We start from the raw sequence: 15,646 nt of genomic DNA on the forward strand, positions 1-15,646 counted from the left end.
TCAGAATTCTAGACAAACCCCTGAACCCACATAATCTTCTGTTCACACCCAAATCAGCTTCAAAATGAACAGAAATATAAATAATAAATAAATGGTGACAATCATGAACAATGTAATTAAAAAACCGAGCAGTTCAAAGTTCAGCACAGCTTTGAAAACAACATGGGCGTGTTCACTGATTTCTGTAAGCAGAGGTTCATCCAGGATAAAAACCACTGAGGGTCTCAGATGCTTGGGGTGACCTTTCTCTGCCCAACTAGTTCCCTCATGAACATTTAGGTTTGTACCCGAGGTTGTTGCTGTGCCAGGTAGAGCAGAATCCTGCCCAGCCTGGTGGCTCCCAGCTCAGCCCATGGTATGTGTACCAAATTGGCAGCTGTCAAAATTATTCAGCTCAGCAATGCATCAGACACGGCAGTTAACGACCCAAACTGAAAAACAAGGGAAGGAGCTCAAGATATTTTCAGTTCTAGGGGCTGAGGTCTAACACCCTGTGCTACAGGTGGAGGCTTGGGCAGGGAAATCTGCCCACCTTCAGCGCTGGCAGCCTCTGCAGCCAGGTCTCAGTTCCATCAGTGCCATCAGGACATAACCCTGCCTTCATACAGTAGTTTGACCCAGCCCTGGCACGTGTTTGAGGGCAAAAATAATTCATTTTATGACCCCACTGAACTTGTGAATTAAAACATTCACAAACTGGGATTTTAAAACACACTTTCTTCAAGTAACATTTGCACCAGCTCCGAAAATCCCACGCTACGTGCCCTGACCACATCATAAAGAAAAAGGCTTCATTCTGGATGCTGAACAACATCCACTGTTTGACAGGAGCATGTTTGCTTTCTGGCAGGATACAGCTTTCACACAGACCACAGCAGACACAAGCATTAAGAATGGATTCACGCAGTCACGGAGGCTGGAACGTTACCATTAGTGGGACAGTGCTAAACACAGAAGATACCCTGTCTAAAAATCTTTATTTTCACTGCAGAAACATGGGATAATGACAAGAAACCTGTAGGGAATATTGCAATTTCCATAGCTGGTGATGCTAATTACAGTCATTATCACAGAGTCTAAAAAGTTCTGCCTGTTTTTTGTCCTCTGCTCATGGTGGCTGGGCACGAGATGAACTCAAGGTGCAATAACAATGCTAAGCAAAAAAAACCCCTCAAACTCTAAATTCCATTTATTTTCAAACACTCCTATCTAACTGAGGGGTTTAGCTCAAAAAGCCCTCTCCTATGTACACACACATAATCCAAGATACATTCTTTTCTGAAATGACTCATATCCTTTGAATGCACAGCAACAGCAGAGCAGCATTGGGTTCTTAATGGGTTTTGTTCTTGGATTCTACATATTTTTATTTTTTTTTTTTTTAGATTTAGCTCCTTTCCCCTTCACCTCTTTCACCACTCTTCTTTTGATATGAAGAGATTTCCAGATATTAACTCTAAAGAAGACTTGTGTTCAACAGAACTGTCCATTTTTGTGCAGTAATACACAGTTCGTCATTGACCTCCCAGTTTTGGACTAGGTTTATCCCCAAAACTTCAATGAAATAAAAAGAATGCCTCCTAAATCATTTACCACTCTGGCTGCATGGTGTTTGTATGGCCCAAGGCTGGATCCAAGGGTTTATAACAGACCACACCTTCTAAGGAAGTCGGGTGCACTGAGGAGGATCTGTGAGCCATCGCCACTGCCATGACACGGGACAGGAATCCTGCACTCACCTGAAGCTCCTCCATTAGAAAGATTACCAAAATCAGGGAGAGAAGGCCAGATAAATGTTCTGATACTTAAATAACAAATTAAACAGAGTGCTGGAGCTGCCCACTCACCCACAGTCTGGTCCCTGTTTCCCACTCACAGTCCAACCAGCCACTCACCACAGATTCCCGTCCAGAGGGGAGGTGGGGAACCTGCCTTGCCAACTCACACATTACAGCAGACTGCCTGCTGATCACGTCTTTCTTCTTCCAAAAAACAACTCTAAACAAATAAAGGCATAGTATTTGCCTGGGACAGCTTCCACGAACAGTAAAAAGGCTCAAACAAAAACACAGGTTGGGAAGTCTGGCTGGATGAGAAGGCTCTTCCTCTCCTGGTGCATTTTTATACACATCAAAAATCCTTGCAGAACCATGACATGTTAAATGTGAAGAATTTACCTTTGTTATCCTACCTATTCTATTTTGAATTACTCAGTGCTGCTGTAGTGATCAGGAACCTTCCTTTTTCCCTGTGAATTTCTTATTAGGCACCTCCTAATCTCTAAATATTTAAAGCTTTATTTGTTTTGACACATTGGATTAATTGACTATTAATACAAAACCTCCCACAAAGAAGCTGAAGATATAGTACCTTAAGCTGTGATTTCTTCACTTCTCACAGCCTAAGGCCTCAATTCTGCAATTACACACATTTATCTGTAGTACGGTAAGAATCCCAATGGGACGACTCACACTGGTGAAGTTAATCACATTTGTGGAGATCCAAGTCCTGTAGTTTTGGCTTGGGACTGTATTTGGATGAGACATCTTCAGGGAACCGAGATCTGAAGAAAGCAGCACAAGCAGTGCAGTGTTTGATGCCTCTTTATGAATAATGTTGCTACGAGAAACTTGAAGGCAAAGGTGGAGCTGAAACTCAGGGTGGGCAATGCCCAGGAATGGCTCGTACCTACAGCCCTGCCAGGGGCTTCCTGACACTAAAATCCTGCAGACCTGGAGCTCTCCATCTCTCCACCTGTAAAATCAGGGGAATGATTTGGATATACAGGACAAAAACTCTGGGGTGAATAATTTAAAGATGTCTCTACAGTGATTTTCAATCTTTATATGGAATCCCATGGAAAAGATGTGATCATGAGCTGTTTAATATCAATGAACCAAAGCCCCGTGAGAAGCTGTAAACCCCCCACCCTGTACCCATCAGTCCTTCCTTAATTAATCCCACTGTCCTAGCAAGCTTAGTGTATCTCCTAATCAATTAATTAAAAAATCAAGCATACCAGTGCACCGTTTAAGAAGGTAACTGTGCTCTTGTAAACTGATGTACTTTAACCTTTTGGTCCTTAAATTTCATGGGACTCCTGGCAATAAATTGTTTCTCTACAAAGTTTTAGCAGATTTTGATCTATGCTCTGTGATTATTTTTCATGTACTGGTGGAGGGCTCACAGAAGTCACCAGTCCCTCCCCAGCTCTGTGGGACACTGTGCAGCCCCCCAGGGGCTCCAGGATCCCACCTCAAGAAATGCTGGTTCCTCTATACCAGTGTCTACCCCGGGGTTCTCATCCAACCCGGAATCTCACCACCCCAACGTTCATATCCAGCTGCCACAGCCATCACACAGTGTTAATGTGAATTAAGGGAATGTCCCTCCCCACCATACACGGGGAATACAGTAACTCACAATCATCACCTTTGTCTGAGGCCAGCAGGACATTTTCCACTGAGACTTTACTCAGTGTAGGCTCCAAATTCCGCCCTCAGCAGAACCTTCAGACACCCACGTGTCCCTGCAAATTGTGGGTCCCAGCTCAGGCAGTTTGCAGTGCTTGATCACTTAATTAAACCTCCTTCTGCTCCAATTATGTTTCTCAGACATCCACTGCCCCCATCCCAGAGACACAAACATGTTCTGAGCATCACTGATCTCTAACTAGGCCAAAGTGGTTGTCCAGGAATAATCAAATTAATGTGGATACTAATGACTCTCGTGCACACGTCAGAGGAACAAAAATACTGAAACAGGAGGTAGAATTTAAAAAAATAATCTTCAAAGCTTTGATTAATTCTTAGAAACAGGAAGCTTTTCCACACTGTGTTTGTGAACAAAAAAAGTCTCTGCCCTGATGCTGCTTCAGGCCACGCAGCACCACTTTGCCAGTGTTACTGTAACTCCACCACAGCCAAAAGGCAAATTGGATCCTCTGTGGCTTCCGTTAATCAGATGCAGATTGAAGAATTTTTAAACACAAATTCATCAACTCAAGGAAAGCAAACTGACTTCATGGGAGTGTAGTTCAGTTGTTGCTTAGCACTGATGCTTCTGTTACTGTGCCTTTGCACACTGACTCCTGTCTAAGCTACAGCAGTTTTACTCCACAAGCTCCTAAGAGCCTTGACAATACTCTGAGTGCTGGTTTTAAACCTGAGAGTGCTGCTCCTTAAAATCACAGAACTTCACAAGGTGTGAGTTGTAAACTGATATTCCTGTTCCAGTGCATTGAGGCTTTCAGTCATGACTGTTGCAAATAAACAACATTTTCTCTTCTAGCTGAAATAAACTTCCACTGCTTTCCAGGCAACAGTGAGTTGTATTTTGGTATAGGATTTGGAGGTTTTAATACATATGTAATGCTGGTTGGAATTATGACAAAGGGGTTACAATTTTGCTGCTGGAAGAAAAAAAAAACGGCCTAATTCTTTACTGTAGTCACCCAGCCTGATTTACAGAATACAGTAAGAAATTACCACCACATCAACACTTCCAAAAGCAAAGCCAAACTTCTTTAAAACCAGCAGTTTAGAAGTATGTGGAACCTCTGTGATACAGACACGAGACCTGACCAGGTGATGCACAGCCAAGCCTCAAAGAATAACTCCATTAAATCTGCAGGCATGTTTTCTTCTGTTGGTGATTAATTTTTTCCCCACCCCCAAGGGAAACTAATGGGACACCTCTTTAATTACTGGAAGGTATTCAAAACTATATTACAGTGTGTGAATATAGGACAGATTTAGATGACAATATTTTACAACTTGGTAAAATACAATCTCCCTGAAAAATAAAAGTTATTAGAATACATTAGCACCAAGCCTGGTTCATCCAGGTGGTGTTTCCAACTCCCCTGCTGGTTTAAAGTGGGACTTTTAGCAAAATAGTTACATCTGTTTCCCCATTTGTGATTAGCAGCTACCAAAACTCTTCCTCATACAACTGAGGACACACAGAATCAAGCTAAGCTCTGGTGCAGAAGCAAAGACATCCTGTGGAGATGGTTACATCATGGATTAACTTTCCTGTTTGTAAAGTGCATGGTATCATCAGCATAGACCAAAAGGAAAAATGAACTAAAAATGAGCCCTTGGAAACAGATACAGAGTGAGAGCAGAATGTCTTGCACTAAGGTTATGTATTTAACAGTTTTACATGAAATATTCATATATAAAAACTTTAAGTGCTTTTCTCCAATTTAAAAATCTAAAGAATTCAAAAATAAGGCATTCAATATTTGAAAAAGTACAGATTTACAAAATGTGTATATTCTGTCATGAAAACTCCACACCAACATTATACACTTGGAAAAAAAATACAAACAGGATATATTACAAATTTATGTAGCAATAACTTAGTTCATACCATGCAATAAAAAGGACGTTAATCGAGATACACAAGCTTTTAGCTTTCCTAAACTGGAGGGCTTAATTTTGTTTGCAAATGAGGCTTTATGCAAATTCATAGAACTGTGGCACTTGAAATTTCTGGTAGCCTTTCTACTGAGAGTTAAATTGTACATAAGGATTAGGAGGATGGAGAGTAACACAGCAGCTGTTACGAATCATTCCAACTTTGTTCCACAATAGCTGAAACTCTTTTCTCATATTCACGTTTGTTCTCCTGGTAAAGCTGTGCTGCCTGACTGTTTGCTGGACTGTTTGGATTGGGTTCATCAAGCAGAGACTGGAAAGAGGGGAAAACATAATGTGAGACAAACCAACACATTTAAATCAGGGAAAATCAAGTTGTAACTTTCAAGTCAAATGTGTTTCAGAGGGCAGACATGACTCAGAAGGGCCAGATGAATAAAACCTGGTTAAACTCATGGTTAGGTACCCATAATTACATTGCTGAACCTCAAATTACACCCTGCTTAAGCATTAGTGCTGCACACACTTGTAGGTTCACAAGTTTAAGAGGGACAGGGTCCCTTGTGCCAGTCAGCACTATGAAGCTAATTGACTATTTGATAATTACACTTCTATTGTCATTCAGGACTGAAGAGGGGCTTACAATGTCTCCTACAAAACTTCACTGTAGAAAAATAGAATCACATAGGAGAAAAGGAAATGTGCCTTTCTGCTGTGCCAGGCCATTTTCACTTATTCCAAGTAGCAGGTTCCAGCAGTATTGTCCCTTTGAGGACTTCAAAGGGCAGAGCTTCATGATAAAGGTCAGTGTTTGAAACACTAGGCAAATTTCTGCAGCTGATGTCCTATCTTGACTAAAAACAGTTAAAAATGAACCCAAATCAGTAATTGCTTTCCTGCCCAAAAATATATAATGGCAGTTTTGTAGCTCAGACTCAGTAATTATGTAGGTCAGCACCTCTGCCTTTATTTGATCTGAAAAGCTACTGCTTAGCTCACAGGGGTTTGAAGTTCCCCTCGATAGAGATGCCTGGCTTATCCCCATCACTGAGCTGGGTATTCTGGAATAGAGACAAACAACATCATTGTTTGGTAAAACAGATGCAAAGTTACCTGAATTGAAGTTAAAATAGATGAAACATCATATGTTGGACTCCAGCGGTTCTGAAGAATATCTAAACATATGCTGCCATCCGCATACACTGCGAACACAACAGAGAGCAGTTAGAACCTGTCAGATTTATAGTTCATTACATACTGTTCAAGGCAGAGTTATTGTTCCAAAGCACTCTGTGCATAAATTAATGCTTTAGGAAAGAGGACAGCAGTTATGTCTCACAAGCTTCTGTAGCTTGACACGTTGTGTTTTGGAGATTTATTACTGAAATTAGCAGAACGCTTAAGAGGAAAAGAGGGAAGGTCTGAAGATTTTGGCATTAGCACAGGAACGGGCAGACTGGGTTTGCTGCTCCTCCAGTGTGACTGATCCATATTGTCACACAGAGAGGCCTCCCAGGGAACAGCAAGGCATTTACTGCAGGACTAGAACCCACTCAGGCCATCACACATGGAAAGGGGAGTTCCTGCCCTGTTTTCACGTACCCTGTGCTCACTATGAGATGCACCAAGGCAGACAACAGAAAATATGGGAAAGCGTGCCTGAAATCCTGCTTCTGTCTGGATTAATGGAGTCTGTGTGATCCTGAGACTCACCACTGAGTCCTACACCCCTGTGCTCCAGGTGTTTGTGCCAATAAAACCCAACAAAGCACAACCCCCCTGGCAGAGACACACTGGCCTGCCCAGGACATGATGTATTGTTGCTACAGAGGGGCAAGAGGCAGGGTTTGGGGTTTTCTCAATAAAACCTGAATGCAGGCAGGAATATCTGAGCCAAACCTATCAAGTGCTGGGGAGGAACCCCAGTGCACACCCTCCCAGTGCTGCCCTCACCACTGAGTTCAGGTCAGCTGCCTCCTCTGGGACTGAGCATCCTCATGTTCTCCCTGTGCTAGTCCAGCTCTGTCCAGAGCACAGGACAAAAGCAGGGACTTGAAATCTTGCCCAGTAGAAATAAATAACATTTGGCTCCATCAGGTCCCTGCAGTCACGATGTGGCTGCACAGACACAACTGCTGTTAAATGGAAGGGGGCAGGAAGCTGCAACCAGAATTGCCTCTTGAAACCAACCTAAGTGCAGCTGCTGCTGAAAATACTCACAGGCTTTGCTACTGAGGGTACATATTGATTAGGAAGAGGCAGATAGCTGCTTCTTAATAGCATCATAACTCTTAATTTTTCATCAAGCAGTTGCTGTCCTAGACATCTACTTAGGAGATGGCAATGAAGAGAGATGAAGAGCTGTTAAGCATTCTGGAGGTTTAGAGAATACATGACCACACCATAATATTTAATGGGTATTACAGCTAAATAAAGATGATTCACTCACCATTTGGATGGAACATTTTTGATAGAAACCTAACAGTTGGAGGTTTATTTGGATATTCTTCAGAGAATTCTATTACTAGTTTAAAAGTACCTGTCCAAACAGAGATAAGGACAATCAGATAACTAACAACAAAAGAACATCTCCAGGAACATAGACAAGAAATTAATTTATGTGCTCCATGATCAATATTTCTTCTCACCATTACATAAACAAACAACACTGAGTCTGATTTCTTTTCATGTATTTCGAGTGACAATGAAATTTAAGAGTAATAATAAACCCAGCAGCAGAAGCTGGGTAGAAGGTTGGAGACTCACTGTATGCATGGCAAAGGCAGCCAGAGCCAACATTATCCCACTGCCCTCCCCTTTTTCCGTGACCCAACATGCTGGTTCTGTGGACTTGGGTGACTTGAAGGCGTTTCATTAAGAAGGCACTGTGGTGCCAGCAAAAAACCACTGGAATTCCACAATCAGCAATCTCAGTCTTTGGAGCTCATAACTGATTCACTGAAAACCTTTATTATGGATCAGTGAATAATTTACTGTAACTCCTCCAACCCAACACAGAGAAAAACCCATCTGCTGCCAATTACTGCAATAATACTATAATTATTAAACTCATTATTCCTCATATGCCTAAGGGAGGTTCATTACACACCAACTTTCATGTTTATGTACAAATTTGGGATTCCCTCGCCCTCACTGAGTTCTATATTCAGAACAATTCAAGGTTTTTCACCTGTTCTTCATTAGGAGAACAGCAATGAATCAAACGTGCCAGGAAGATGAAACGAGAAAAGCAGAGTCTTGTTGAGCTCAGCTCTGGAGATGTGAAAACACATCTGGCAGCATTAGGCCAACATCCCCTGCTAAAAGCTCTGGTGTACATGTACAAACAAGGCTTGATGGCAGCATCACTTCACAGCTTCCTAACTAACCATCAGCCACTGTGACAAGACACTGCTTAGATCAAGATGCGTATTTTTATGGCCAACAAACCTTCACCTGCTTGGTTTCTTTCAAATTATATACAGATAACATCTATTATTTTTCCAGAGCAGAACAATGTTAATACTGGCAATATTTATAAGAATGACAAAGAATATAAAAGTTAGTGGCTTACCATCTTCAAAAGGTGTCCCTTCTGGCCTGAAAGGTTTTGAAAAGAAACTCCAGTTAAAAGTGATCATTACCTACTTCCACACAGGCAAATTAACTCAACAAATTTATATCTTCTTCATCCTCTCCAAGATATAGGTAGAGGCCATAATCTAAATCTTTAGAGAAGCATGCAGAAGCAATCTCTGAGAGCTTTGTTGTATCTAAGACACTCCTCCACAGTCACTCTGCTATTTGGGATATCTACTTTATCATCATCCCAAGCAATACGTGTGCCATTATGTGACCAGATTGGAATTAATGAGCAGATTACTAGCAAACATACTGCAGTTTTACGAAAGGATACTAAGCCAGCTCCTCTTCTGTAGGATACATGTAGCTTCCCAGACAGAACCTGTACCTCGTCCCACTGGGAATCAATCCAATCACTGCCAATACATCTGGATTTAATGGCCTGGAACATGTGACGCTTATGTACTTTAAAGAGGAGTTCTGCTTTTTCATAACCCAACTCCTACACAATCTAACCCTTTCATTAAGCCACATGCAGGCTTTATTCAACATAGAAAGCTGAACAAATTTAAAATTTAAAGTTTTTCTTCCCTATGCGTTCCACTTTATTCCTGAAAACGAATTATTACCACAGCAGCATCCTTACTCATTCTTCTCAGTTTGCTGACTTTATGTACAGAAGAAAAAAAGAATAATTGTAAAAACAAACACCAGATTATTATATTTAGCCCTCTGGTATAGAATTTCCTAGTGACCAAAAACTCTTACCCAAATATAACTGCATTCCACTGCATTATATTATTCTCGGATGGTGCACCACTGACACCCACAGGAGGGTCCTCTTGCAATCTAAAAATCAGAAACACAGAACGACAAGTCTTATATAGATGGAACACTTCCACCTGCAAGTATAACTTAACAGCAACATCCACTTTTGTAAATATTTTCTCATTCCAAATCAGAAAATACACAAAGCATTACATGCAGATTATCCATACTCTAAAAGACAAACCTACAAGGCAATGCACATAAAAGTTTTCTCATGTTTTACTCTGAGACACTCCAAGAGCCCAACAGGTCTGATTAAGTGTTCAGGGAACAAAGGATTAACTGTAAAATAACTTAAAGCACCATGGACAGCTGGGATTTACAGTGCTGCATAGTGAACTACGAAAGAGCAATTGCTGCTGGCTGCCACCATGAAGAGGAGAAAAAGCTGCAGCCACAACCAGGAGCTGAGAGCCAGGCAGTGACACTCACACAGATCCAGGCAGTGACACTCACACAGATCCAGGCAGTGACACTCACACAGATCCAGGCAGTGACACTCACACAGATCCAGGCAGTGACACTCACACAGAGCACACACTTGCTGGGACTCAGCACAAGGGACTGTCAGTGGAGCTTTTCCTGCATTCTCAGATCCGTGCATGCAATGTGGCTAAATTTGGTAGAAGCCTATTTTGACTGGCAAGCTGATTGCTTCAAAAGGGAGCAAAGGGAAAACCTGTGTACTGCTCCCTCCTACCAGTTCAACAATGTGTTTATCTCTACAGCAATCACGGGAGCATTTAAAATTATTTTTAGTTCCTTAATCCTAAAGTATGTTACTTACTGAAAGCCTCATAAACTTGGAGCAGACAGAAACATGTATTGCAGCCAAAGAACAGGATTCAAATACTCCCCTCTGCCCAGCCTTCTGTGTGTCAGGGTTTCTGCTTAAGCATCACATGAAAGCCTGAACAACACAAATCAGTGAGCCCCAAACAACTTGCCTGATCAAACCTCCTCAGTGTTCTACCTCCAGTTATGCAAGAATAAGGAAAATGCAGTGACTGCCTTTGCCTCACAAGGAATTCTGGAGTCTTACCATGAGGTTTGATCACATCACAGCAACTTATGAACAAGCTGCCACGAAAAGCTCTGCAGACCAAGGGACAAATTTTAACTAAATGTCGATGTGCAAATGCAGATTTATTGAGAGCTGACAAAAGCACAGCCAGGCAATGCTCCTGCACCAGCACTGCCTCCTGGGATAAACCCCATGTGTCCATGGATGCTGAGCCATGGTGCTGCCTTAGAGCCCCTCTGAACCCCGTGTTTACATCCCTGCTCTCCAAGCACATGCAGTTCAGACAGCTCAGGATCAACAGCATAAACCACCTACTATTTTGGTCAGGGAAAGGAGGAACAGGACTCCCTGCTCCGTGACAGCCGGGCTGCCTGCCAGCAGCAGTGCCTGAGCACTGGCCTCACAAATGCATCTGGAACACGGCTCGGGGGTTAAATCAACTTTAAAGCACATGTGCACCCTACTGTCACAGGGGCTAACTGCAGAAAGGGTCTGGCAAGGACTGCAAACGGCACCTGGAAGTCTTAAACACCTCAGGAAAATGTGGTGTTTGTAATCCCTTTTTATCAGCAAAAATAAATAAATAAATAAATAAATAAATAAATAAATAAATAAATAAATAAATAAATAAAAAAAACTGGGTTGTGGTTTTTTTTTTACTTTTGGTTTAGTCAAACAAATTAGAGGAGCTACAAAATCTGCTGAACTGTTCTCTCCTCACTGCTCCTGACAGTCACAGTATCTGAAAGCAGTTTGTATTTGATGACGTGAATCAGAGTTCACAGCACATGATGTGTTGTTTCAGTGTGGTGAAGTACAAGTAACATGAGGCTAAACAAATATATAAGAAGGAAAGGGCAGAGTAAAACAAAAAATTACATGAAAAGGTTACATAAGTTTTGGGGCGTCATATATATGAAAAATAAGTTTTATTTGCTTTGTGTATGCTTCGTTATACTTTTCAACAGCTTTAAAGTCTTCTCTCCAGCCTTAACTGCAAAATTATTAAACCAGTCATTCTAGGATTATAAGGGCATAAAACCCACATCTGATTGCAATCTTCAAAAATTACTTAGTCACTCAGCCTGAAAAAAATCACTGGTTCATGTCATCTGTGTAACCAAACACAATAAAGTCTGAATATCCTGTTTTGATTTGAACAGGAATCAAGAAACACCCTCTTAACAAACACCAACACTCGCACACAACAGCGGGGGAGGGCTCCACGTCCCAAAAAACCTCCTACTTCTTGGAAATCCACGAACTGGGCTTTCCTGCTGTAGCCTTACGCGCAACTACAATACACGTCAACTGTTTACTGATGTATTTTCAGGGCCTGGGATAACATCGCTATGCTAAAAAAAGAGACACTATCAAAGCTGACTCACCTCCAGCTACTCCTGAGCAACTCCAGCCCAGAGAAACCCCAGGACATACTGTAAATCCTACAAAGGAACCCCCACCCTCCTCCACACTCTCTAAGTGCGTTTACGTGTCAGACTGGAAACAATTTATTCCAGAGTCAGTGGTTCGGCCATTAACATTTAAAAGAGTGCAACTAATAACTGCTCCTTTAGGAGTTCGCATGCATTACACAAAAGATTCCTCACGCAACTTCAGAGAGGGCACCATGTGCTTAAAAACACCGACGGGCACTTCGGTTTTTGGTACGTACCAACCAAAAGGGCACTTGGGCTTGTGTGCGCTTCGTTTTTTTAGGAGCCTACCCCAAAAAAACCCTTAATCTTCAAGGAGACACTGCAAGCCTGGAAGGCTCCTAAATCCTGCCTGAGCTACCCCAAAAGCCGGAGCCTTTGGATACCGGGGGTGTTTGCCGGGGGGGGGGGGGGAGGTGTCCACGGACACCTGGAAGCGCCGGGATCCCACGGCGACATCCCGACGCCCCGTCCCCCGCCGGGGCATTCCCGGGGCATTCCCGGGGTGCCCTCGTTCGCAGCCACCGCTCCAACTTTTATCCTCACACGCCCCCAGCCGTCGGCGCCGGGGCTCGGCGGCACGAACAAAGCCCCGCTCCGCTCGGAGAGACCCCCCTTCCCCTCAGCCCGACGCCTCAGTGGGATCCCCCGCTCCCCGGGAGGGAGCCCCCGCGCCGCCCCTGCCCCGGGGGGGCTCGGCGCCAGCCCCGCGCTCGGCAGGAAGGCGCAGGAGGGCGGCAGGTCCCCGTTCCGTGCGCCGCTCACCTCTTGAAGTCGCGCATCAGCCGCCGCCGGGCCGGGGTGGACATGGCGGGCAAAGAGTCCGCGGCCGCCGCGCCGCCTCGGCCCGCGCTCCCTCCGCGCCCGCCGGACCGCACAAACAACCCGCAATGGCGGCTCCCTCCGCGCGGGGCGGGGCCTCCGCCGGGCCGGCCCATGTGCGGGCGGGGCGGGGGGGGGCCGGGCCGGCCCATTGCGCCGGGGGAGGAGGGGGCGCGTGCGCAGCTCCGCGCCGGGAGGAGTTCGGGAAGAGCGACCGGGAAAAGGGTCCGGGAAACAACCGGAACGTGTGCGCCCGGCCGGGTCGTGCGCTGAAAACATCCCGCTCTGGGCGTTGATCGGGCTGCGGTTTCTCCGCGCCACGCACGCCAGCCCAGCCTGGTTTAACGGCGCCTCTGCAAAGCACAGCAGCCGTAACCTGCAGTCAGATTACGGGGTTATACAGCTGGGTTCTTCTGTGCTGTGTGTTCAGCCCACTTCCACCCCTTGCAGTAACAGGGTGATTTAAAAATTCAAGTTTTTATCAATTTTTAATTTGGGGTAATGGCACACTTTGCCATATGGGTCCCCCAGCTTCTCTCCAGGTCCCCTCTAAAGGCAGACTGGTGTCCTGGCTCCCAGAGCCCTTCTTTTAATCCCATTACTCCAGCAGACGGAGCAGGTCTCTTTGGATTCGTGACCCAGTTTTCCGTGGAGCCTTGGAAGTTATCCCTGAACTGGGGTCAGTGTGGTTCATGTGCCTCTGCTTTGCTTCTAGGCGATTTTTAGGAGGTCAAATCATCATGGGACTCATAAGGAAGTGACAGGAAAAAACACTGTCTGCGTCCTCTGCCCATTCCCTTCGCCTCCAGCCATCCAGGTGCTTGAGCAGCATCAGTCCAGGGTTTAACAGAGCACAAGGCTCAGTTCTGATTGTTGAGAAAGCTTGTGCCAGGCCCACGCTGCAGCACCCACTGACTGGAGGATTTAGGAGAGGCTGATCAGACACTGCTTGGAGTTGGTACCTCACACAGGGTGGGATTTAACTCCGCAAGGCTTTACCTCTGGGTACTTCAACCCAGCACCCACCCCAGTGGAAACATTCAGCTGCCAGCAGTGAGACAGAAGTGTAGGGATTCATGTAAAGCCTGGTGCTGCAGGGAGAAAGCTTTTCCAAGAGGTTTGGTAATAGGAAACTACCATTCCCCAGGCACTAAAACATTACTCTCCACACTAGTGAAGAATGGTCTCTGCCAAGCAATCCCCCCCTCTGGACTTTTCCTCCTCCTCCCATCACACAGACATTTTCACTTCACATTCCACTGCTGCTCCTCTGCCTTTCTACAGCTTATATTTAGCTCCTGCTAAAGCAGACTGTAAAAAAACAAGTGCAAGCTTGGACCTGTACACATAATTAGTGTCATTTAAGAACATTAATTAATTCATCATTAACAGGCACAGCTGCAGTGCCCAGACAGGGCATCCCCTGCCCCAAGGGCAGCTCTCTGTCCTTTGAAGCTCAAGTCACCCTCAACCTGCCCAGCAAAATAAACAAAACCCAAACACCAGCAACAAACTGGAGTTAAACCTGAAATCCTTTGTTGTCCCCACCTGGCTTGGGAACCTTGTCAGCCATATTTCATCAGTGACAATATGTCTTCTCCTCTGACACCACTGGGGAACAGTGTGTTGACATTATCTAATGGAACATTTTCTTTTTAATCCCACCTGGCAGTAACATGTGTAGCTTGCAGTTTTATTAATAAATTGAAAGCTTTTTTTTTTAACTCTGAAGAACCACCTGCAATTTCTGCTCTGTTGATTGCATGGCACATGTATGTTTTAAAATTAATATATATTGTCAGTCCCAGCTAACAATTAGAGAGAGGCTCTGGCCTTGCAGAGGTGGTTTAAAATGCCTCAACATGAAATCTGCACTAAATAAGCACTTTAGATTTAAAGCTGCTGATAATTATTTCCAGTACCACCTTGCTTAATGACTTTAAATGCATCACTGCCATTATAATGTCACTGAATCTCAGTTCAACTCCTTTCTGGGGGCTGTGTGGAGTTGCTGGTTATCCTGCCTGGGTGTTGCTGTGGCTGTTTCCATATCAGCTCTCCCCTGTCCTCAGCTCCATCAGGCCGTGGCTGAGGGAAAGCAGAGCTGGCTGAGAGGCTTCTCCTGGTTCTGCAGTTCCAAGGTCGGGGTTGGAGCTCACTCTGCCCTGCCCCAGCCTCCCCAGGTGCCCTTTTTGTCAGCTGGGGATTACATCACTGTGCTCTGGCTCCCTTCCCAGCATGCCCAGTGCACATTGGCCACCAAAGGGGTGGTGTATTTGTTACACCGGTTCTGTGCCATCCCCAAACACAACAGGGGTCATCGACAAGTATTTCCTTGCAAAGATATTTCAGCATTGTGGTTTACTTTTTTCCCTTCCTTTGTTATACGCCACGATCTCATCCAAGAAGATTTTGTTAACACAAAGTGGAATTACTGAACTTTCTGATTTAGGTTTTGCTTAAACATGAGCTACCCCTGGTGATGTTTATACAGATGATGTGGTTACATGATGGTACAGGGCTCCCGAACTGGTTTCAAAAGACGTGGCAGTGGGGAAATCTCCTCTAAG

General features: G+C 44.4%; 1 protein-coding gene across 1 annotated transcript; it reads right to left on the reverse strand.

Moving 5' to 3' along the window:
- Window positions 1-4,501: 4,501 nt before the first annotated feature.
- UBE2B (ubiquitin conjugating enzyme E2 B) lies at window positions 4,502-13,174 on the reverse strand. The gene is made up of 6 exons (XM_032702931.1): window positions 13,020-13,174; window positions 9,735-9,815; window positions 8,959-8,984; window positions 7,834-7,923; window positions 6,498-6,586; window positions 4,502-5,697 (listed from the first exon to the last, which is right to left on the reverse strand). The coding sequence occupies exons 1-6, from the start codon at window positions 13,061-13,063 to the stop codon at window positions 5,569-5,571; spliced, it is 459 nt and encodes a 152-aa protein (XP_032558822.1). The 5' UTR covers window positions 13,064-13,174; the 3' UTR covers window positions 4,502-5,568.
- Between the last annotated feature and the right edge of the window lie 2,472 nt (window positions 13,175-15,646).

The sequence above is a fragment of the Chiroxiphia lanceolata genome, chromosome 15 (assembly GCF_009829145.1).
Source record: "Chiroxiphia lanceolata isolate bChiLan1 chromosome 15, bChiLan1.pri, whole genome shotgun sequence".
Classification (NCBI taxonomy): Eukaryota; Metazoa; Chordata; class Aves; order Passeriformes; family Pipridae; genus Chiroxiphia; species Chiroxiphia lanceolata.

Coding starts and splice junctions, on each gene's coding strand:
- UBE2B (XM_032702931.1), bottom strand. CDS start 13,063: ATGTCCACCCCGGCCCGGCGGCGGCTGATGCGCGACTTCAAGAG. Junction 7,924..8,958: donor AGGGACACCTTTTGAAGATG/GTAAGCCACTAA, acceptor CTGTTTGGACAG/GTACTTTTAAACTAGTAATA. Junction 6,587..7,833: donor AAAAATGTTCCATCCAAATG/GTGAGTGAATCA, acceptor TTGTGTTCGCAG/TGTATGCGGATGGCAGCATA.